General features: G+C 37.1%; 5 protein-coding genes across 7 annotated transcripts; 2 read left to right on the top strand and 3 right to left on the bottom strand.

Moving 5' to 3' along the window:
• Positions 1–463: 463 nt before the first annotated feature.
• LOC131005220 (uncharacterized) lies at positions 464–4,264 on the bottom strand. Of its 2 annotated transcripts, none has more exons than XM_057932060.1 (4): positions 3,838–4,264; positions 2,257–2,482; positions 1,116–1,389; positions 464–1,017 (listed from the first exon to the last, which is right to left on the bottom strand). In XM_057932060.1, exons 2-4 carry the CDS (start codon positions 2,423–2,425, stop codon positions 702–704), a joined length of 759 nt encoding a protein of 252 aa, XP_057788043.1. In that variant the 5' UTR covers positions 2,426–2,482; positions 3,838–4,264; the 3' UTR covers positions 464–701. The 2 variants fall into 2 exon arrangements, with proteins under 2 accessions (XP_057788043.1, XP_057788042.1); XM_057932059.1 differs by having other exon boundaries at positions 2,257–3,162; positions 3,838–4,237.
• A 1,014-nt stretch (positions 4,265–5,278) lies between these two features.
• On the top strand, positions 5,279–9,667 carry LOC131005219 (probable LL-diaminopimelate aminotransferase, chloroplastic). Its single transcript, XM_057932057.1, has 9 exons — positions 5,279–5,645; positions 6,098–6,165; positions 6,787–6,903; positions 7,267–7,329; positions 7,516–7,620; positions 7,757–7,807; positions 8,194–8,514; positions 8,812–9,018; positions 9,184–9,667. Exons 1-9 carry the CDS (start codon positions 5,483–5,485, stop codon positions 9,475–9,477), a joined length of 1,389 nt encoding a protein of 462 aa, XP_057788040.1. The 5' UTR covers positions 5,279–5,482; the 3' UTR covers positions 9,478–9,667.
• Positions 9,644–11,594, bottom strand: LOC131005218 (uncharacterized). The gene has a single exon (XM_057932056.1). The coding sequence runs from the start codon at positions 11,592–11,594 to the stop codon at positions 9,837–9,839; it is 1,758 nt and encodes a 585-aa protein (XP_057788039.1). The 3' UTR covers positions 9,644–9,836.
• A 1,733-nt stretch (positions 11,595–13,327) lies between these two features.
• On the top strand, positions 13,328–16,792 carry LOC131005215 (uncharacterized). Its single transcript, XM_057932053.1, has 9 exons — positions 13,328–13,699; positions 14,327–14,391; positions 14,487–14,548; positions 14,666–15,631; positions 15,725–15,803; positions 15,893–16,000; positions 16,073–16,180; positions 16,261–16,412; positions 16,487–16,792. The coding sequence occupies exons 1-9, from the start codon at positions 13,507–13,509 to the stop codon at positions 16,620–16,622; spliced, it is 1,869 nt and encodes a 622-aa protein (XP_057788036.1). The 5' UTR covers positions 13,328–13,506; the 3' UTR covers positions 16,623–16,792.
• Positions 16,793–16,852: 60 nt separating this feature from the next.
• Positions 16,853–22,174, bottom strand: LOC131005216 (proline iminopeptidase). 2 transcript variants are annotated; one of them, XM_057932054.1, is made up of 11 exons: positions 21,885–22,174; positions 21,178–21,392; positions 20,748–20,846; positions 20,554–20,664; positions 20,423–20,485; positions 20,200–20,293; positions 19,875–19,972; positions 18,708–18,809; positions 18,135–18,248; positions 17,631–17,705; positions 16,853–17,129 (listed from the first exon to the last, which is right to left on the bottom strand). In XM_057932054.1, the coding sequence occupies exons 1-11, from the start codon at positions 21,976–21,978 to the stop codon at positions 17,025–17,027; spliced, it is 1,170 nt and encodes a 389-aa protein (XP_057788037.1). In that variant the 5' UTR covers positions 21,979–22,174; the 3' UTR covers positions 16,853–17,024. The 2 variants fall into 2 exon arrangements, with proteins under 2 accessions (XP_057788037.1, XP_057788038.1); XM_057932055.1 differs by having other exon boundaries at positions 21,178–21,403; positions 21,885–22,037.
• Positions 22,175–22,866: the final 692 nt, after the last annotated feature.

Below are 22,866 nucleotides of genomic sequence, written 5' to 3'. Positions count from 1 at the left end.
CGCACCCACGCTGCGTAGGACCGACGCTGACACAGTTCCACCGCTTCTCCTCCAGTTTTTCTACCCCTCTTTTCTTACTTCGCGGTTCCGCCGCTTCTCCTCCAGCCACGAGCAGACCGGCTTCTCCTCCGCCGAACCAACGCTAACGCAGATCCCCCCTGCTTCTCCCACGCCACGACAGATTTTACTGGTTTTTTTTTCTTTCGAAAATACAGCCTGTTTTTCATTGAATTTGGGCAGATTTTCCAATTTTTTTGATAAAACAATGGTTCGGTTCGGTTACCGACCGAAACCGATCGGTTTCGGCCGGTTCGGTTTTGGTCGGTTTTCGGACATTTAGCGGTTCGGTTCGGTCCGTCTTCTATCGAGGTCGGTTCGGTTTCGGTTTTCTCAAAATGCATCGGTTCGGTTCGGTTTTGAACCGATGCTCACCCCTAGTTCCTATTCCATAGCACATGCATCATGAATACAACCCACTTCATTACGAACCAAACGCGGACATCTAGAATTTTTCTACATTCCCTTCGATAGGCAGTTGGCCAACACAACAATGTCAAGTGATTCCATAAGTGATAGTAAAAAGATGAGCAAATACATAAACTAATGTACATGGCAACCACATGTATTGATGTATGGGGTTGGTCGATCCTGAGACAAGGCCTAAGCCACCTGCTGCTTTCCATTTGAAAAACGCTGCATGCTCATTTATGATGTTTACTTTTCTTGTCCTTCCTCCTCCTACTCTTGCCTTTAGATTTTTCTTTTGATTTGTGTTTCCTCGAATGCCGCTTGCTTGAGGCTACCTTAGCTGTCTTCCTCCGGTGTGAACGCGATTCATCATCTGAAGATGATTCACTAGATGTCAGGGAATAAGGCTTCTTCGGGCCAAGCACGACTCTTGCTTTATTTGACATCTCAATATCGCTCTCAAACTTGTTATTAGAATCTGGGCTAAGGGGAAGGTAAGGCCCGGTTTCGTCCATCCTTGATCCAACAGAGCCCCTGCCTCGCTTGATTCTATAATTGGAAAGATAATAAGCACAAATACTAATTAAGTCCGCAAGGGAAAGGTCACCAAATTGTATACAGAATATAACGTGCATAAGCAAAAAAACCTGGACTGTAAAAATTGGTCAATCTCATCATCCTTTAGACCTTCATCCTCCATTGGATCAAAATGCTCAACAGATCTTTTCTTTGAAGAGAGAGAAGCATTTGCACTGTTCTCCACTTCATTGCTTGCTCTACTTGTACTAGTGTGAGATTCGCGAATGTCCTTGTGACCTCTTCCACTGTTGCTCCCACTTCTGATTCCTCCAAGCTTATTGTCCAGTTCCAGCTGTTTTTCCCTTAGTCGCCACATTTCATTAACTTCAACGACACGATTAGCTGCAGTACCAAATATCAAATGGGAGTCGTACAATATTGTATCCAGATAGATACATAAGATACTATAACTGGCTAGAAAAGAGAACCGTGTTTCTGTGAAACTTGCCACACTTCAAAGAAAGCTACTTGTAGTCTCAATACATCAACAGTAGCTCAGCTCACCTTTCCATATAACAGCCAGAAAAAGAAGATAAAAAAAAGAGAAAGTTCAATTTACTGTCCAGCAACTAACATCCAGAAGATCAAACAAACTTTAGGTACAAAAAAGTGATTTTGGCTTCTTTAGTTTATTTGCATGCTCAATAACACTTTGACAGATTTTCTCATCTAAGATAAAGATTTTGAGTAAAATATGTACATCATAGAAAAAATTACTAACTTACTGACAAACACACCAGTTCAACTCATAAATCCAGTCAAATATTTGTTTATTAAATTCAGTAGAACATCTAAGACAAGACTATAGCTTGAGCTTCCTAGTATTTCATTGCAGACCTCTACAGCCAACTTAAGGAGTTAATGTAACATAAAAAGACTTTTGATGCATAAAAGACAACAGGAATAATTAGACCCTCCATGCTGGCTAAAGAAAAGGCTATCTTTCAGTCCTTTCTATGACTTATGGCCTGTCATCATTGACATGCATAATTAGGTTAGTATTAGACAAGGGAGCTTTATGATATTTGCTTGAGAACACCCTTTATTATTTCTGAAGCCAAGGCAAGTCAAATCCAACTAAGGATTTCGTATATAGGACAACTCTAAAGAACAAAAACCACCACATCCATTAGTCAGAGAAGCACACATATATTTAAACCATAGCCCATTCAAACACCAGAGAAAGAAAAATAGGCAGCTAAAACTTACCTTGTTGAACTCCACGAACAGTTGCAGTCAAGAAACGAGAATTCGGCCTAAACCTAACAGTGGGCTCACGAAGATAAGCAAGTGCACCTTCCTTCTGAGCCTCACGACGCAATTCTGCGGCCTCCTTTAAAAGAATGGCAGCTATTCTGTTTTCCGTCTCCAAATCCATATTGAAACCTCAATAGGATTAAGGATGCCCACCAGGGTAGCTAAAAATAAGATATTCCTGCATAGTAGAAGCAGATTTAAAGCATTTTCATTAGTCAAAGATGCCAGGTGAATACAGAATCGTTGACATGTCAGTTTAGAGATCTTTCATTATCTTTTTAATTTTCAAACTCTAACTCAAACATAAGAATATCATCAGAGACTACTATCCCCTAAATTATCTATATCTATACACAATATTAAAACACAATTCGACAGCAGATTTTTACCGCCAATTCATTAGCATTGTTTTTTCCATCTTTTTAGTCGCAATAAATTTTTCGACATGATTTTCGGCATCAAGTTATCTGTGTCAACTTTTACCTTAATTACCAAACAAGTAACCATGGTTTTTCCACATACAAATTTTTTAATTTGGAGATAGGTGCAGTTTTAGTTATGTGAATAAAGAAATAACCACAAAATGCAAACATTGCCATGACAAGTGTTTCATAGATCAATAGAAAGAAGACATGTGTTTTACAGATCAACAGACAATAGTTGCTGGTTTAAGGAGCAAAAAAACTGTATTTAGAATATATTACCACCATCTATTGTCAGCGACAGACAAGATTTTTAGTACAAACACAGGTGTATTTCAATGAGAAAAAGAAAAACAGAGAAGTGAGGGATTAAAATTGAGAGATGCGTCTACAAAAATCTCTCTCCATATCCAGAGTCAGTTTATCTCTGTATCCCCTACATTGCAAAAATAAATCAACTGTGACAAAGCAGAATCCATAAATTTCATCCTCTTTACAGTCCAATGGACATTTGTTGGTTTAAGGTGCAAAAACTGTATGAGGCACACTTTGGTACATCCGGTGCATAAGCGCTAATTAAATCCTAATTGGTATTGCTGAACTACAATTGGATTTAATTAGGGTGAATGCAACACTGCCAACACATATCCAATGCAAACAAGTTTTTGCCAAACTCTTATATTTACAATATATTACCACCTATTTTCAGCTGCAGTCCAGATTTTTGAAACAAGAACACAGGCGTATTTTCAGTGAGAAAATAAAAATAAAAATAAAAATAGAGAGTAGCATAATTCAGAGATTGCGAGAAAAACTAAAAATTCAGAGTAGCTACAAAAATCTCTCTCCGTCTCCGGGGCAAGATTTATCCCTCAATCTCAGACGATGCAAGTGGAATCAGTAATAACAAGATAATACACATTCTTTAACACAAGGAAGAAATTTAACTATTATGACTCCTTCCTCTTCGCCTTCCTTAAGTAGATGTATTGAGAGTTCAATTATCAATGAAAAAAATAAAATTATACACTGTATATATAAAAAAACAAAAAACAAAATTAAGCATGCTCTGAATCAATTAATTACACTTTCAAACTAATGCCATATTTACCTTAGATCTTCCGCAAACTATGTGCGGATTCTGTCGCCAAAGTGCGCTATCCTCTCAGGTTTATGCAGGTGCAGGTAAATTTAGGGCGTATGTGAATATATCAGGAAGATTTCTCGATCAACCGGATGAATTTACGAAATTGATATCTAGGGTTTTTGGGTACTGACAAAGAGATCAGGAAAAAAAAAAAAAAAAACAAGAGGAAGAGGAAGAATTATGCAACAAAAAGATGAGTTCGAAGGTTATTATCCAAATTAACGGAAATTGTGTGATGGGGTCGGGGCGGTTGCCGGTGGCCGGAATTCGAGATATGAAAGGGAGGAGACGAGGCCGCAAGGGAGACAGCTGAGATTTAGGTGTATGGCAAATTGGCAATGCTGGGACGGGAGGAAATTAAAAATAAGGAATAGACTACAATTTTAAGAATTATAGGGTTAAAAAAATTAAGAATTATAAACTTCAAATTTATATTTAAAAATAAATGGGTCCCAAATATAATTATTGGCCCAACGTTTAAATTTATTAATTATTGTATATGTTAATTTGAAATATTATTGCTCTTAAAATTTGCATATATTAATATGAAATATGTATATATATATATATAGATAGATATATGTATATTTACGAAGCAGTACTTGTTAATGAAATAAAATTATTTTTATCATTCTAAATTATATTGATAAAACTCTTTTTATTATTACATCTATTTTAATATATATGTATATATATATATATATATATTCTATATATATACTTCATATTATGTTTAAAAAAAATTAGACTTAAGTATAAAAAATATGAATATATTTTATTTTATTGAAATTACGTAATTCAATGTTCTACGTCGAATTACAATAATTTCAATTTATGCTTTTATATTTACTCGTTGACAATAAATGTAGTCATGTTAATTTTATTTATATACATAACATCTATAATTTTATTTATTATTTCTAGTATGTATATATACCCATTGGTCTATATCAATTTTTTTTTTGAATTGTGTCACTCTTATCGTAATTCTACTATTTTTTTTATAATTTAATTATTAATATATAATATTCCTTTAATTTATGAAATAATTTATTAGGAAGGAGTGAGGTATGTTTTAAAAAATATTGTTAAATGTATTAGAAGTAGTAAAAAATAAGGGTAAATAAAATATTCCCTCACTTCCAACTTTAAGTTGCACTTTCTTTGTATGATAACATTTTTTTTCTCTATTTATATTTTCATTTTTTCACCTATCACGCATAATAAATAAAATACTAACTCTTTATAATTAATATCGATTTTTTTTTTAAATTTCGCCGAACAGAAAAAGTAAAAAATGGTAGAACTTGTTTTTATTTTGTGAGAAAATATAATTAAATAGAGATAATTAAAAGATAAAAATGGTAAGCTTATTTTCTTACTTTAAAAAGAGAATACTTGTGGTGGTACAATTCAAAAAGAAAAGCAGTACACCAGTAAAGAAATCTAAAGTGACATTGTAAACAGAAGACACGAAGGATTAACAGAAACTAGGGTTTGTATTAGAAAATTGGAAACCAAAATCTCATCATAATTGGCGGCTCTGACTGTGTAACCCAAGCAACCTCAACTCTCACTCATCTCCACACTCTGAGCTGACTTCACGAGAATGTCTGCGATTCATCAAAATGTCTCCACTTCTCTCTCCGCATCCACCTCCACTTTCCTCGGTCGCAACAATCTCAAGGCCATGAGGCCTTCTCAGGTCTCGGTGGCGGGGAGAACGAATGCGGTTGTTAAATGTGTTGCGTCGCCGTCAGCTCAGAAGACTGGTGAGTCGGTGACTGCTTCTCTCGTTATTCAATAATGTCTTTTCTTTACTCATTCTTTAGTCAATTTTATTTTTATCTGGAAGGTATGGATGTGTGTTTGTTTCTCCCCTAAAATACTTGCTCTTGTGTTTAAATGCGAGTAAGGAAGCTTGAGGTGAGAGAGCTCCTTGGCTGTAAATTTTAAGAACAATATTTCACTGCTAGATAGAAGATATGGCAGCTATGAATGGGTAGTGACAAATACCACAGATTAGTCAGACGAATATTGCAGTAAACATTCGAGAGAGAGTTCAGTTCACGAGGCACAAAATGTTATTCTTGAACGTCATCTGATTGGTTTCTTTCAGCATATTCTTGTGTATTAGTTTTTCTTGTGTAGTTACACGACATAGAGATTGTTCAGGCATTAACTTTAATACCATATGCTGATTGTTGTGCTACTTTTGATGAAGCTTACAAGACAAATGTGGCGCGCAACGAAAACCTAGCTAAACTTCAAGCTGGCTATCTCTTTCCTGAGGTCTGTTTCAGGACCATTGTTTCTAATTGTACATCTGTTTGATAATTCTTTTTTTTTTTTTTTTTTTTTTTTTCTGGTGCAGGTTTTAGTTGATGAGAATCTCATTTGACCTGGGCTTCATTTATTTACTAACATTAGCAAGGATTGCTTTCACAAGTCCTAATTATGCTTTCTTTAGAAGTTTATTAGAATCCTTGAAATCTTCGGAGGCTTCTAAGTTCTACCAAAATGCACAAAATGTTTCCAAGTAAAACTGGAAAAAATGTGTTTTCCTGTCTATATCATATCTTTGAGTTTTGGATCGTTTACTATTTCCACAGTCCCGAAAGTACCTACTCCAATTTCAAATGCAGATGGTCAGTCATACATTATGTCAAATGAAAAATTGATGTACTCATTTCATTCCAATCTTCCATGTATGAGATGCTGCTCAATTACACATTTATTTATGCCCAGAAGTAGCTGCATTCTGTTATCGCTTTCGTTAACAAAGGCTTTTTCTTATATATGAGATTTGAAGGTTGTTCCTTTTGTTCTGGATTAAAAGTTATGATATTTGTTACGCTATTTTGTTTCTGGATGTAATAACTAGATTAAAAAATGCAATTTCGTTCTTATTAGATAGCAAGGCGGAGAAATGCACACATTGCTAATAATCCAGACGCTAAAGTTATCAGCCTTGGAATTGGTGACACAACTGAGCCAATTCCAGATGTCATTACTTCTGCCATGTCAAAGGTATTATTTTTCTTTATAGTTTTTTTGTTTTATGAGGGTAAATTTGATGTGTTATATGGGCATGAAGGCTCACTCTTATATGGGTGTGAGTGTGAACTCACTCCCCTGGCAGTAAATTTGAGGCAATCTTTATGTCTTCTGGTAGCTTCTCCTTATGCGATGTTTGCATCAGTGGAAATTTATGGTCCTGGTCCCACAGGCTGTACTTGTGAAACTAGTTTAATCCAAATAGGCAAGAAAACAGTTTGTTAGATTAGGACATTGTTGTTGTTCCTACATAGATAGTATTTATATTTGTGTGCTCTTTTATCTTGTTGATTATTGATGCTCTTTCCTGGATTATGATGGCCTTTCTCATATCAGAGATCAGATGCGCTGTCAACAGTTGCTGGTTACAGTGGTTATGGTGCTGAACAAGGTGAACAGGTAGTAATCTTCATGTCATTCCTGTTTTGTGCTCTGTGTTTTCTTTCACCTTGTTTTCCTCCACTAGTATTGCTTGTTCTTTTTCAATCTGAGTGAGAGGTATGGCTGCCATTGATGTTTTTGGCTTCCATTATTCAACAGACGGAGAAACAAAGGCACTCATTTTTCTAACTTATTTCTTAACAGAAATTGAGAGCTGCCATTGCTTCAACCTACTATGCAGGCCTTGGCATCGAAGAGAATGATATATTTGTATCTGATGGTGCAAAAAGTGACATATCTCGCCTCCAGGTTAGCTTTTTTAATCTCGCCTCCAGGTTAGCTTTTTTCACTTCTCTTGCGGGTATAGGTCAGCAATCTATAGGGGTATTTGTTACTGGATATAGCTTGTTGTCTGCTTAGAGTTTTTTATTTTCCTGTTGTGCAGGTCCTTTTTGGATCTAATGTGACGATGGCTGTTCAAGACCCATCTTACCCGGTAAATATATTGTGTTTTATTTTGTAAATATGAGTCAATTCATTATTAAAATATAATTTGTCTTGCTGCATGAACGTTTAAACGCAAAATGTCAGGGTCTATTGACTCTATTTTGATGTTGCCATGTTCTATCATGTCATTTGGTTTAACAGTGTTAACATCAGAATCACCTTACACCTTACAAATTAAAAACTCATTATCATGAGGTAGCATTCAGTGCGTGCACAGGCTGAATAATAATCTATTCTTTCTTGCCTCATTTGTTAATCGTGCTGCTGCTAATGATCTGTTAAAACTGTTAGCAACAGGGGGATCTTCCATAAATATTTTTTTTCCTTATTATCTTGTACTTCTTTGGAATTTTATGAAATATCTCCTCTCTGTAGGCTTATGTGGATTCGAGCGTTATTCTGGGTCAGACTGGGCTGTTTCAGAAAGATGTGGAGAAGTATGCAAATATTGAGTACATGAGGTGCACGCCAGAAAATGGTTTTTTTCCTGATTTATCCACTGTTCGTCGGACAGACATCATCTTCTTTTGTTCTCCAAATAACCCGACTGGTTCTGCTGCATCAAGAGAGCAACTAACTAAGCTTGTACAGTTCGCTAAAGAAAATGGTTCTATCATAGTCTATGATTCTGCTTATGCTATGTACGTCTCAGATGATAGTCCGAGATCCATTTTTGAGATTCCTGGAGCCAAAGAGGTTTGTGCTATATGTGATTTCTAGTCCTATGGAATTATTATTTATATTCTTGTCTCTTGTGTTTATGTGATGTTCCTCAGATCCATTTTTAGTATAATTAGTTTTTCAGCTCTTTGAAAATATAACATAAAAGTATGGATGCCTTCTTGCGCATTTGCTTGTTTATCACATTTTTCAAGAGAAATCATATAAATGTTGATGACGAATAAGATGGAAAAGATTTTAGTATTGCTTTACATACACATAGTTTATATATCCGAGAAGCATGAATCACTTTGTTCTTTATAATGGTTGCAGGTTGCACTTGAAGTTTCTTCCTTCTCCAAGTATGCTGGGTTCACTGGAGTTCGTCTTGGTTGGACAGCCATTCCGAAAGAGCTCCATTATGCCGATGGTTTTCCAGTGGCCAAGGACTTCAACCGCATAGTGTGTACTTGTTTCAATGGTGCATCTAACATTGCTCAAGCTGGTGGTCTGGCCTGTGTTTCACCTGAAGGCATTAAGGTACTTCCTTTTTCTTTTCTTTTTGCCCATTACAAAGTTCAGATACCTTAAGCTACACTACAAAACATCAAACTCGAGAAAGCTTAAAGATGAGTGGAAGAGAAGGCAGCAACAGTAAGGCTAAAATGATGCTTGGAATAATGAATATGAATCTACTATATGCAGGCAATGCAGGATGTGGTTGGTTTCTACAAGGAAAACACGGCTATCATCGTGGACACATTCAATTCGCTTGGGTTCAAGGTTTATGGAGGCAAAAATGCACCATATGTTTGGGTCCACTTTCCTGGCCGTAGCTCGTGGGATGTGTTCAGTGAGATTCTGGAGAAGACCCATGTCGTCACCACTCCCGGAAGTGGTTTTGGACCTGGAGGCGAAGGCTTTGTCAGGGTCAGTGCTTTCGGACACAGGGAAAACGTTGTCGAGGCCTGTAGAAGATTCAAGGAGCTCTACAAGTAAACAGACGAATCTTCTAGGATCAATCGGACAAACGTTTATCAGCAGTGATTGCAGTGCTTGATTTGCATCTACATGTTTTATCCATGTCTTCTTCTTTTGCCCATTACTAGGTACTCTGTAAATCAGGCAGAAGCCAAAAGTTGCAAACAATTTAGTCCCCACTGCGTTGAATAAAGTATCAATTTTCAAAGAGTAAGAATGTACAAAGAATACATCTTTTATGGTCTAGACACATTTGAAGTACAAGAAGAATCCTATTTTACAAGACATTTACGGTTTTGTAGAGAGAAGAGGGGAGAACACCACCAGGCAGGATCAGCTTACACCTATTTTTGACCAAAATTACAAAACTGAGACACCTAGATTTGTTGTATACTCTTACAAACGTCCGATTTGCAGGTCGACTTATAATGCCCGGTCTGATTGCATCGACTACAGTGGACGGTATGCTTCTCCCGATTAAGATCCTCTACACACATTCGCTTCTTCTCAGGGCGTCCAGGGGGCCGTCTAACCTTAGGAGGCCGTACAGTCCTCATTTCATCGTCCATGGCAGTCTCGCTCTCACCATCCTTCTTCCACTCAATCTTACCAGGCATAGGATGTATCTCTTCAGCATATGCAGCAGTGTAACTAGCCACAGTGAAGTACTTTGATGTGAAAGCATATATATGGTTCTTGGAGGAGATGAGGGCAGCAACAGCATGCGAGCATGGTAATCCATTGAGCTGCCAATCACGACAAGAACACGAATACGTTCTGATGTTCACAATGTCAGAACGCTCGGCTGAGAGGACCTCAAACTCCACCTCATCTGACCGAAGAACTTGATAGGTGGAAGCACGGTTCATGGCCTCAATCATGTGCTTCTCTGCAGATGGAGCGAGTATGGAGAACCACGACTTGCACCTTGCACGCCTCTCCTGAAACTCCATTATCAATTTACAGTGGATCTGTTCAATCACCTGAGTCACTGGCAGGTCCCGAGTTTCAAGAATCCATTGATTGAATTCCTCGACATTTGATGAGAGATGCCCATACCGAGATCCCTCAAAATATATCAATGCCCAACGAGAAGGTGGGTATTGTTGTAGCCATTTCGTTGCTTCTGCTGAGACCTCCTCGAGTTCTACCATTTTTTCCTTGAACGCAGAAGCAGTAGTAGCATATGCTGCTTTCCACAGCAGCTGGACAAGCCGAGGGTTCTTGAATTCTCTAACAATGCTTTCGCTCAAGTGTTTCATACATATGGCATGACAACAAGTCGGGAACTTCCTTTTTACAGCATCCCCAACACCTTTCTGCCATTTGGATAAGAAGGTGAGATGCGGTATGATCTCTGTATGCATCTCAAAGGCCTTATGTAGTTCCGACAAGAACCACATCCAACTTTCATCGTTCTCTACATCAACAACACCAAAGGCAAGCGGAAATAATCCACCATCAGCATCAAAGGAAGTTGCTGAAAGTAAAGTGCCAAGATATTTACTTTTAAGTGGAAAGCCACCAAGCCCAATGATTGGGAGGCAACCCTCGAGAAACCCCTTTATCGAAGCATAAAAGGAAATAAAAACACGTTGAAACCGGTTGTCAGAACCAGCAGTAAACACCTCAGCAACACTTCCCGGATTGTTCTTCCTGATTTGCTCACAGTACACAGGAAGGAGGTAATACCCTTCTTCAGAAGAGCCGTATATGGCTTGCAGTCCACGCTCCTTGGCACGCCAGGCCTGCTTGTAGGGTATAGTTATCCCGTATTGCTCATATACATCGTGCAAGATATCCTTTGGCTTGTAATTTATGTTGTCACGCAACCGTTCCTCTATGAAGTTGACGATCCAGTCTACAGAAGCCTGATGATGCCCAGCATGTGCGTTCTTCCCACAAGTGTGCGTTCCATCTAGACTTCTTATCGTGAAAGTTGGAGCATTTGGAAGCTTCACTGCACGTATTCGCCATGGACAGCCTTCAGCAGCACATTTAGCTATGTACCGGATGAGATCGCTTTTAACTATCCGAAGCTCAAAATGTTGTGCAATGGCAGCCTCTTTGATTGCATTGCGGAAGGCCTTAACGTCTGGAAACTCCTGGCCAACAACAAAATCACGATCTTCCATACAACGGAGTATGACAGGAACGGTTCCACTTATTCAACACAACCATTAACCAAACAGATTATTTGATTCAACGATTTCCTCAAGAAGTGCTAAAGGCCTAGAGTACGGTACAACCAGTCTACAAAATCATACACACAAGAAATTCAGTGTTATTATGCATAGCAATACGATTAAAACGATACTTATACGAACTAGTAGTAGAAAAAGGTGAAAGTAGCACCATTTCCACATAATATGATAATTAACCAAATACATCAAGCTTCAATAACCTCATAGTTTTGTGTGTTCGAAAAATCCAAAAACAATAATACTAATAATAAACAAATAGATAAGTAAGCACAAATAGTACAAGAATTGCTGCTCAATTGTTTATTCATCGCCAAGACTAATATCTGGAATGCATTCATACTAACGCGACTATGAGCTATGAAAGTTCAGCAAAGGAAAAAGGTTCCGTAAGACAAAATTAGAGTGCAAAAAGCTCGGACTACTCGAAAAGCAAGCAAATTGCTTCAATCAAATTACGAATAACATATGATAAATTGGAAGGAGCTTGTCATGGAAATTTATAGAGAAACCTCACAAAACAGCAACTGGTATAAAATTGAAGAATAAGAAGAACACGATTTATTTGGTAAACAATCAAAAACGAGAATTGAAGAGGCACGTTACTCGGAGTATGAGTCTAACCTGAGAGTTACAGAGGGAAGTGATCGATGAGAGAGAGTGAGAAAGTATTGAGAAAGGAATAGGGCTCAACGAGAGGTCAAGATTGTTGTAACTTCGGACGGAGGGAGTATTTTTCTTTTTCTTTTTCCACGCCGCTCTCAAAATAAAATCTAACGCCTTTTCAATTATTATTATTATTAAAAACTAACTAATCTAATCTGATTTTTTTGGAAGTACAAACTGAAGCTATTGGTTTGACGAATTATCTTTGTGTTACTTATGATTAGATAAAAATGTGACTTTTGTCAGTTTTATTAGATCCCCAATTCCAATTTCGATTAATCGTTTCAAAAAAAATCCAATTTTGATTAATGTTATAAAGCTTAACAGTTAACATACAAAACTGTTTGATTGCAATTTGAGCCCCACAAATTTAATTCGCTACTTTTATGTATTTCTTTAGAAATATTGTTATTATTAATTGATCGTGTATGAATATGATACATATGTCTCTTTACTAGAGAAATTTTTTGATAAAAAAGCAAAAAGTTCATGAAAAATATAACTAATCTATAAAATCTACGAACCCTCCCCTTTATAAGATTGAGAGGGGCCCGATCCCTAATTAATAAAAAAGATAAATTTATATCTGAAAATATACTTGAGAAAAATTAAAGATACACACCCCTAATAATTTACCATCACTTGATTGCCACAATTGAACACAAAATCTTTATAAGCTATTTGGGTTCCTTAGTTTTTTTGTTTTTTTTTTTAAAGATTTTTTGCAACACTCTTTCTGGTGTAGGATTAGGTTGGATCCCCTACTACAAATAGAGCGAATTAGTATTTCTCTAAAAACCAAATTCTGTAAAATCTCAATAACATAAAATAATGAATTTATTCAAATAAATTCAAAAGCATACTGGGTCGGCAAAACTATAACCAACTGTTTATTGGGCCCATGAATTGGGTCACAGCCTTTTGGCCCAACGAATTGAAAGCTCAAAATTACCATCCTCTTACAAACAACAAACCACGTAGGATAGATCCCAACGGCTACTTTCAGACTCGCCCCAAATTTAAATTTTATCTCAGTTCCTCGGATGCTGTCGCCTCGCTTCACAGAAGTGCACAACGCTCCATTCCACCCCTCATCCCCATTTTTGGCTTCATTAATTCACACAGAGAGAGAGAGAGAGAGAGAAGAGATTTATAGTAGTGAAGGATAATCATATATAAAATGGGGGAGTGTCAGGAAATTCCGAATAAATTCTTATCATTTTCGTCATCGGAAAATCGAGATTCGATCGGGTCGCTGAATGACGGAGGGGAACAAGAATTTTATGAGAAGATCGAGGCTCCGAAGTTCGTAGACTTCACTTTGCCCGATCATTATAGCCCCGACGATCGTTATTGGTTTTGCCTCCGTGTGGGTTAGTCCCCGATTACAGATTTTGTCTTCTCTCTTCTACTTTTCGAATTCTGATTTTGCTCGTACTAGCTTCTGCAGCTGGACTTATTGCTTCTCAATAAGAGGTTGCATTATTTACATGTATGAGATTTGTTTCTGCTATTGATGTGCTAGATACATTCAAATGTCATAAGACTTGATGAGTGAGAGAGAGGGTTTTCATTAGTGAACTGCAAATTTAAAGAATTACGAGCTCCCTTATTGTTTACTGAATCGGTTGCGGTTAGCGAAGTAGTTTTATGTTGCAGATCTTTGATTCTGTATCATGTTTCAGTCATATGCTTCGATTTTATCATTGAACTCCTAACACCATCTGAAATAGAGGATTTTACGATCTCTATTAGTTAATGAGAAAGGAGTTTTATTCGTTGATTTGGGAAATCTTACCTATAATTATGAGGGAGCTGGTTTAGCAGCGAGCCTAAATTCTTTGTGGGAACAAAACTGATTAGTATTGGATGCTTTATGCTCCATATTTTACTTCATATAATTAGTTGATTGGTGTTGGATTATATCTTTCAAACTCTTTTCTATGTTATGTTATTTTGCTTTTAGTCTTTAAGAAGAACAAGGTTGATTTGCGTTTCAGGATGTGATCAAAAGCATGAGGAAGAAATGGATTCTGAAGCAATCTACAACAATTTTGTTCTTCGGGTTAGTCATCCATCATTGATTTCACTACTGCATTGCCTCTTCTCGTGTATGATTACTGAATCTTTTTTTTGTACTGCTAAAATCTGCTCGTACAGGTGATGGCAGCCAGGAGTCCCAATGTAAGGCTTCGGAAAGCACTCGATAGAAATGCTTCGAGGTACATTTTAATTTCATCTTCTAGGTTGGTTTGTGGATTGTGGTAGTGAGAATCCGCATTTCATGTCATGGTCTTGCTTCTTGAATTGACTGCAATAGCTTGAATTATGTTTTCCAGAACACCTATCAAATGCCCACTTTCAGCTCCTCCAAAATCTTCCAAGCCAAGGCTATCAAGGATGGCTGTCATTTCATCGATTTCTAAGAAGATAACCGAGGACAAGAAAAAGGTCGTTCGACCCCTTATGAAGCCTGGATCTACACCGGTGACTAAGACGAAACCAGTTGCTGCTAAGTATCTTACAACTCCAAGGAACAAAAAGTGCACATCAGATCAAACTTCGTTTAGAAGTGTTCAGCATCCAAAACCTATCAATATTGAAGTGCCAAAGAGTCGAATAGTGGCAAAGGCTTTGGTTTTTCGCTCTCCAAAGAAAGCCGTAAAGCTAAAGTCATCTGTTGAACTGCGTACACCCATCTCAAAATTATGCCAAGGGATGAATAAGCTTGAGATTTCAAGTCAGAGAAAGCGTGCCTTGGGCTATTCTAGCAACTCATCGAAGAATTTGAGTAATAGTTTGTCGAGGAGACAGTTGAGCAGTCAGAAGTTGCAAGCAAAGCCTGAAAAACCACTTCAAACTTTCAAAGGCCAAGAAGCTAAATCTGGAATATCGTTTGGAACTAAGATCAAAGGACAGTTATCACAGCAGCAGGAATCTAAAAAAATGCTGGGAAGCGATGAGACACATAACTTAAAGAAAAAAGAAAGTTGTGATATTAAAAAACAGTTAGCCACAAAAGTCGGTGAAGAATCTTGTCATGAAGGAGCACTTGAGCATTCAAACTTGGATTCGGGCTCAGCAGATTACTCAAGAAGGGAAGTTAGCTGTTTAGACGTAGAAGGAAGAGATGATTCAAGATCCGAAGCTACAAAAGCTGAGGAGAATAATGGGAATAAAAACATCACTTCAGAAAGTTGTATAGATCAGTTTAACGGCAACAATTCTTCTGAAGGGGAACGAAGCAGACTTGACTATGATGATGGAGATGACAAAGAAAACGCTGCAGTCTCTGATGAGAACAGGTTGGAAACTCTATAAACATGTGAAAACATAATTTTAGAATTTGTTCTTTTTGAACCTGTTGAAGTGATTAGTCAGGATCTTGTTGTATGCAGAATTCCAAACAACACTCTGAAGCAAAATGGAAGAAACATCCTTGGATTGCACGGGAAATGTGACCAAGTCGAAAAAAAGGTTTCTTATTTGGAAGAAGTTGTTGTTGTTGTTGTTTACATTTATCTTTTTATCGTGTTTCTGATTTCAATATACTATTGATTGCATAGGTTATTACTCAAGCACAGGACATCTTGAAAGAAGGTTTGTGTGGTATGGCGACGAAGCTCAAGAAACCAAAGGCCACGAATCCTAAACCTTTTAGACTAAGAACTGATGTAAGGATCATCTCCGCCTAGCAGCTGAATTTCTAAACAGCAATCAGAAATCTAATAAAATTGTAATTTCAGGAGAGAGGAATTCTTAAAGAAGCCGTCTTGGAAAGAAGAGTCGTCGAACCCCCAGCTAGTCGACGTGAAAATGCAACAGGTGGGAAGTTGCAGCGGAAAAATGTTCAAGTAAGCATTTTTCTTTCATGTGTATTTTGGTGCTTCCTTCAAGTGTAGTAGTGTGAATGTACAAATTCGAACTTTTGCAGAAAGGGAACACGACAGCAGTTTTAAGGACTCCAAAACGGCAGGAGAGATCGAAATCAGCAGAAAGTAAAAAATCTCAAGAGCCGAGTAATGCGATGCAAAGGTTGGAGAAGTTTAGGAAACTCACATCTCCTGTTCCCAAACAACGACATGGGTAAGCTAACAATTCTTTCCTTTTCTCTCACAAGCAAGACTCACAGTTATTGAGATAAAAGTGGATATTTGCAGGGTTGAATCAAGAAAGCAGGAATTGATTTCAGTACTGATTCCTGGTCAAAAGCTGGACGTGATACACGAAACATCACCCCAAGAATTGTCAACTGTGGCGAGGAGGAGGCTCGTCTCACACGTACCAAGGAGTTGAACTTTTACAATTTTTTTGTTCAATTCTTTATTGAATTATTATTTGGTTGTTGCCAATGTTCAATTATGTATTTAAACGGCGCAGACTTAATTCTGCTGGAAAGTGTAAACACTAAGTACCGACCATATTGGTCAATTCTGTTTTATGATTATGAAAAGTGTTATACGAAATGTTGCTCTCTGTGTGGATCTGTTACTGGTTAGATTTGAGGTATTTTAAGGAAGATGGAATAGACAGCCAAGAAGAGTTTTCAGATATATATAATTGAAGTTATATATATCAAAATCAGACATTATTTTCCAATCTGTATTCAATCAAAAAGAAAAAGTCGCCGAAACCGTGTATTACATAATAGCACAGATATGAATTATTGAAGTAGATATGAAACGTGGCGGTGCAGTTCTAGGGAGCAGATCCTTTGATGATAAACTTCAACTTCTCAGTTGCAGCAACAAGTTCTTTCGATATTCCTGGTTCGTTAGCCGAATGCCCAGCATCTGGGACCACCTGTGCAATCCAACAAATTTACTTGTATAAATCAAACATGTTGTTTCAAGTCCTGCTACAGCAAAGCTTCTTGTTTTCATGTGTATTTTCCTAAAAGTGCCTGAAATTTTCCAAGTTTCTGTCACTCAACACTAGTTTTTTGCCCTTCGATATTTTCAGCAATGCACACAGGCATTGTGTTTATACATTAGTGTAACTAGTGTCAAACTTAAAGTAGTAACTAAAATTTTCACCCTCCTATTCTCTGTTGAAAGGATGCCCCAGGGAGAGAAATGGAAGAGCCGCCCTTTTCCCCTCCCTATGGGACTTGGGGAGCATAGGAATCTTAGTAACCATGTGTATGCAGAGGTGGCAAAAGCCACTGTATTCATGTCAGATAGAACAATGCCACAAAATCCCTATTATATATAGTTAGTCCAGCAAACAAATTTACACTTAACTAACTCTTAAAAATTTCTCTATATTAACAAAGATGTCGAAGATGTGGAAATGTATTCTTACTCTGAAATCAGCCTCTGGCCAAGCCTTATGAAGATCCCATGCTGACATCATGGGGCAGCAGACATCATACCTTCCCTGCATGACAAATCAGAGACTTAATATCATGTGTTGATCTTCTGGAGTAAACTCAACAGCCGCTCACATTATGAGAAGCCAATGTAAGAAAAAGTATTTGCCACAGAAAACATGAATTTTGCAAGTAACCTTTCACATTCTTGTCTTCTAATTACTGATCTGCTCCAGAAAATGAATGCTAATGACAGTAGTTTTATAACTCTTTTTAAGATATATAGGTTCGGAAGAACTCAATGATACTGAATGCAAAGTGTACACCTTGATGAGCAGGAACGAATGAGATCTTAACATTGATATGCAGTTTCTCATAATATTCATCATTTCGAACTACTGTATCAAAATTGCCGGACAACTAACATTATTGTCCATATTCAATAATCAAATTCAAAGATTTTATATATTCATCATCCAACAAGATAGTAAACAAACCTGCACGATTACAGTGTTGATATGCTTTATTTTCTCAAGATTGTCCAACAGGTAGGAGTCTGAAGGAAAAAAACCTCTGTTGACAAAGTAGTGATTCTCAATCCTTGCAAAAGCCTGGAGAGAGGAAAAAGTTGATCTAATGGAAAAATCACAAAATAGACGCAGTTTCCACTTTCCAGACTACGTCTTCTATTCTTGAGCTTGATTTTAGCATTGATATTATCCATTCACTTTTCCATGATAAGAAAGTTGCTGCAGTAGCACGTGTTTGTTTGAAACAAGTTTTTTGACATTTTAGGAGAACAAGTAAATACTTGTGGCTAGTTATATTTGGAATCCCATCTTACAATATGTAACTCAATATAAGGCAAGAGTCTGAAGAGTACCATGTTACTTCCATTTAAGATCTTTATACTGACATTCCAAAGGCAAACAGTTGATTCTGGAAGAAGATTACTAAATGTGAACTAAAACGATATTCAAGCTTTTCTACACAAATAGAGTAGCTTTATAAAATTCAAATCTTTCATAAAAGAATGAGAAACGATGCTAATTAAATGGGATTGAACTCACCAAGCAAAACTCATCATCATCTCCACGTTTAGCGGTAGCTTCATTAGGCAGAAGATGAGCTGTCATCATTTCCCATTTGGTCCATGCCCTAGCAGCTGCATACTACATTATCAAGAGATTCAGATAAATAATTTTAGGACGGACCTTAAAAATGCTTAGAAGTAATACTTTTAAACAAAAGCGCTCCAATTAAGATGTGTAACTGTAGGTTCTTTAAACCCACCACTTTCATGGAATGTATAGATGTCAAAAACAGAATTGAGAAAACACAAAAAATAAAGAAAGGAAGAAGAAAAAGAACAATCCCTTAGCATACTACATTATGTGATTGCCACAGTGATCATCGGACCATCAACTCATTACATCACTATTTAAACTTTCGCACATAAAAACACAATCAAGACAAAACATAAACAAATGAAGAGATGGTCATATCAGTAAACCATGATCTCCAATATTTTCAACTCATTGGCTCAGAACTTGTAAATTCTGAGGAAACTGATTTCATGGTTTGAAATTTAGACCCTTTACATTTTGGAATATCTACGAGACAGTGGCATAGTGGCCATCACCCAAGAGTGGCTCCTAACATCAAAGAATCACATAACCACACAACAACCTTCTTATTTCCCTTATCCAGCAAAACCAAAATTACTTGTATAATACAAGGTTCGATAAAACTATAGCCTTCTAACACCATCCAAAAGCCATCTTTCTTGTTCTATTTACTCAATTTAGCCCTATTTTGCAGGCCTTGCCATGAAATGCTGATAGCAGACTTTAGCAAACGGAAATTTAACTTACTATAATTATTCCATCGAGAATTAAGTTTACATTTGTAAATGTTTGAGTAGCTACCTTTTAGAATAATTTAACTGGGCATCTAGGGATGTAGGTTTCGTTCAAAACTATCAAGTGGTTTCCATACAACAATTCAAGTCCTGAAAAAATGCAAGACATATCTCACCTATGCATAGAGGCATTTATCAACAAACCCAACTTCAGAAAAGGTACTAGGTCTCCTAACAGATTCAAGAGGTACTGAGGTAGAATACTTTTTCCAGTAGGCTTTTTGACAAAACTTATGGCTTACGGGAGATATTCAGTAACAAAAAGCAGTCGACAAAAATGCTGCATAGAAAGCAAAACAAGAATGTTAAGACTTACTTGTGTCTCCTTGTCATTGGAGTTTAACCTCTTGTGGTAGGCATCAACAAAACATCCTCTTTCACTTTCAGGAATAAGATCTCTAAATGGCTCCCAAGCTAGAAAAAGATTAATTTTAACCAATTTTAAAACTCCAGATATACCAATCAACACAAGAGAGAATATGAATTACACTTTCTACCTGATACTACATTCCCATTTTTTAAATCATCAAGAGGTGTGTACATCTACCAGCCAGAAGCTGCTCTATTTATTTAGCATGTAGGATATACCTTTATAAAGAATAAAAACTCTAAGTGCACCATCAGGAAAATGAGAAGCATACCATCAGGGTATATGGCAGCAGCTCCACCCTCGTAAAACCAATCAATTTCTTTCTTGCGCAATAGAAAAATGCCTCTCAATACAAGACCAGTCACCTTGAATATAAAGCAATTGAATGACAGTCAACAATCAATTCAAAATAGTTAGATGACTATCTGTCATTATAATTTGCAAAAAAACTACCATCTCTTGAGGAGAAGTATGAAAAAGGACAAGCAAGAAACCTTGTCAGGATGAGATTCACTATATGCTAGAGAGAGAGTGCTTCCCCATGAACCACCAAAAACCTGAAAATTGATATTGATATGAAGCACATAAAGCAGCATCCACGAAAGCATTAAGAGGTAGTAGTTACCAGCCATTCGGGAACTTGTAAGTGTGTTCTTAGTTTTTCAATGTCTTCAATAAGTTTCCAAGTTGTATTCTCCTCCAGGCAAGCATGAGGTGCACTTTTACCAGCGCCTCTCTGGAAGAGAAATATTTTAAATGAAAATGTCACGCATTCTGTTCCTTAGCTTCCTCATAAACCAAGTCATTCACATCACAAACCTGATCAAATAAAATGATCCTATAAAAATGGGGATCAAAGAATTTCCGGTTCTTAGATGAAGTTCCGCCCCCTGGACCTCCATGGAGGAAAACCACTGGCTGCAAGAATGAAAGATCATAAAAAAGACAGCACGTAGTTGATCATTAAAACTATGTAGGTTAGAATGGTCTGCAAAATTAGTATGCCTGACTCTAGCCATTTCCTTCAGAAGTATTTTAATGGGCTCAAAGAAATTCACTAATATATTATCTTCCTTCTAGTGAGAAATTATGCCATTAGAAAATTCGAGGCAACAGTCAGCCGTTGCACCCTCAAAATGATACCTATAAACACACTATCAATTCACACAAGACATTCACGTAATCTTATAGTAGTTACAATACAAGATGCTAAACCAGTATACAGGATGTAGAGGTAACAAAAACTCACATGCCCATCCGGATTCCCAGACTGCTCATAATAAAGTGTGTGAATGTCCGAAACCTTTAGAAAACCAGTGTCGTATGGCTCTATATCCGTGTAAAGGCTCCTATTTACTTCAGAAGACACTGCTTTGGTTTCCATAGTGTCCGAAATTACTAGCCGATCACTGTTATAATAACCAAGATTACGACTTTGACTGAGCACAACTAGATTTCTTCTTCCTGCACACACCCTTCACAATGTCAACCAACCAATATAAGCAAGAATCCACTGACAATCAAAAGAGAACCATTTCGCAGTAAAGATTCTCCAATCAATCAATTTCTCTAGTAAATAAGCGTATACATTAAGAATAGGAGGCAGGGTAGTATAAGGGTAAGAATCGTAAGATCATTTTTTAAACCTAGATTTAACAGAATGCAAAACCCAATACAACCAGAAATAGTTACTCTTTACTGTCATTCACATGCTTCAGTCTGATCTAACGCAGCATTAACGTTTGGCTGACGGGGTCATAAGCATTTATTACCACTACTGATGGAAAATTTAAAGTAATTTTTTGTGTTTATCTATTTCTGGGGACACAGAAATCTTGATCCCTTCCGCACCAAGAATCATCATCCATTTCATTACATAAGGAAACCTATCGATTTTTTTTTTCTTAAATGTTACGATGATCACAAGGAAAAATCAGAGAGGAGAGAGAGAGAGACCTGGAGTTGTGGGATTATTGATGGGAGCTAGAGTATGAGTGAAAGAGAGACGAAGAGGAGTGTTGGGAGGTATAACGGCAACCCCAAGATTCATTGCCGATTCCGATCAAATTCAATTATGCGGATGCGGATTAGCCATTATCTTGTATACTACAGAACGCATCAGCAATTAATGATTCCTTTCAAAATACTCTCGTTTTTGTTTGTTTGTTTGAGTCATACGAAAGTGTATTTTTAGTAGGGGATGTCTAAATGGATACTGGGATTGGATAATTCAATAATCGAATTATTCAATTTATCGAATTTTTCAATTATTAGATCGGTTTTGATTATTAAATTTTAAAAGATTTTGAGTATCTGTTAAGCTGATAATCAATTCGGGTTAACCTGATAATCGATTCGGGTTAACCGAATAATCGATTTTTTATTTAGGGGGGTGTATTAGTTCAAGACTTATGTAGATTTTAAAAGTTCGTGGATTTTAAAAGTCTATAGAATTCTCACGGATTCTTCATGATTTTGAATGAATTCTTGGTCGGATTTTTAATGAATTAGGAAGAATTTGTCCTGATTTTCTCGGAGTTGAAATCCACAAAGCCAGCGGGCGTGGAGATCTCGCGAGCGCTGCAGGCCCCGCGAGCGCTGGGTTCACGCGAGCGTTTGAAACCCAACGCTCGCTGAAGACCAGCGACCGCTGGATACTTGAAGATTGAATCTATATGAGTGATGCATATATCTCTGTCCTATTTTTATTGATTTTGCATGTTCATAATTAGGTGAGATTGATTGAATTGATTTTCTTTTCTGCACTAGTGGTGGAGGGTAGGGTTGTAACCGAATCGAATACTGACGAATATCTCAATATTCGATTCGTATTCGTGAAATAATTCGTATATTCGATTCGGTATTCGTTTAGGTTTCAAATACAAAATGTGATTCGATATTCGATTCGAATTGATTTTTAAATTATTCGCTTCGATTC

The sequence above is a fragment of the Salvia miltiorrhiza genome, chromosome 1 (genome assembly GCF_028751815.1).
Source record: "Salvia miltiorrhiza cultivar Shanhuang (shh) chromosome 1, IMPLAD_Smil_shh, whole genome shotgun sequence".
In the NCBI taxonomy this organism is placed as follows: domain Eukaryota; kingdom Viridiplantae; phylum Streptophyta; class Magnoliopsida; order Lamiales; family Lamiaceae; genus Salvia; species Salvia miltiorrhiza.
Note: the sequence above shows the minus strand (reverse complement) of the source record. Positions and strands in the feature narration are given on the sequence as shown.

Coding starts and splice junctions, on each gene's coding strand:
- LOC131005220 (XM_057932060.1), bottom strand. CDS start 2,425: ATGGATTTGGAGACGGAAAACAGAATAGCTGCCATTCTTTTAAAGGAG. Junction 1,390..2,256: donor TGTTCGTGGAGTTCAACAAG/GTAAGTTTTAGC, acceptor TTGGTACTGCAG/CTAATCGTGTCGTTGAAGTT. Junction 1,018..1,115: donor GACCAATTTTTACAGTCCAG/GTTTTTTTGCTT, acceptor TTCCAATTATAG/AATCAAGCGAGGCAGGGGCT.
- LOC131005216 (XM_057932054.1), bottom strand. CDS start 21,978: ATGAATCTTGGGGTTGCCGTTATACCTCCCAACACTCCTCTTCGTCTC. Junction 21,393..21,884: donor CAATAATCCCACAACTCCAG/GTCTCTCTCTCT, acceptor GGGTGTGTGCAG/GAAGAAGAAATCTAGTTGTG. Junction 19,973..20,199: donor TGCTGCCATATACCCTGATG/GTATGCTTCTCA, acceptor ATCTTTTTCTAG/CTTGGGAGCCATTTAGAGAT.
- LOC131005218 (XM_057932056.1), bottom strand. CDS start 11,594: ATGGAAGATCGTGATTTTGTTGTTGGCCAGGAGTTTCCAGACGTTAAG.
- LOC131005215 (XM_057932053.1), top strand. CDS start 13,507: ATGGGGGAGTGTCAGGAAATTCCGAATAAATTCTTATCATTTTCGTCA. Junction 13,700..14,326: donor TTGGTTTTGCCTCCGTGTGG/GTTAGTCCCCGA, acceptor TTTGCGTTTCAG/GATGTGATCAAAAGCATGAG. Junction 15,632..15,724: donor GCAGTCTCTGATGAGAACAG/GTTGGAAACTCT, acceptor TGTTGTATGCAG/AATTCCAAACAACACTCTGA.
- LOC131005219 (XM_057932057.1), top strand. CDS start 5,483: ATGTCTGCGATTCATCAAAATGTCTCCACTTCTCTCTCCGCATCCACC. Junction 6,166..6,786: donor CTGGCTATCTCTTTCCTGAG/GTCTGTTTCAGG, acceptor CGTTCTTATTAG/ATAGCAAGGCGGAGAAATGC. Junction 6,904..7,266: donor TTACTTCTGCCATGTCAAAG/GTATTATTTTTC, acceptor TTCTCATATCAG/AGATCAGATGCGCTGTCAAC.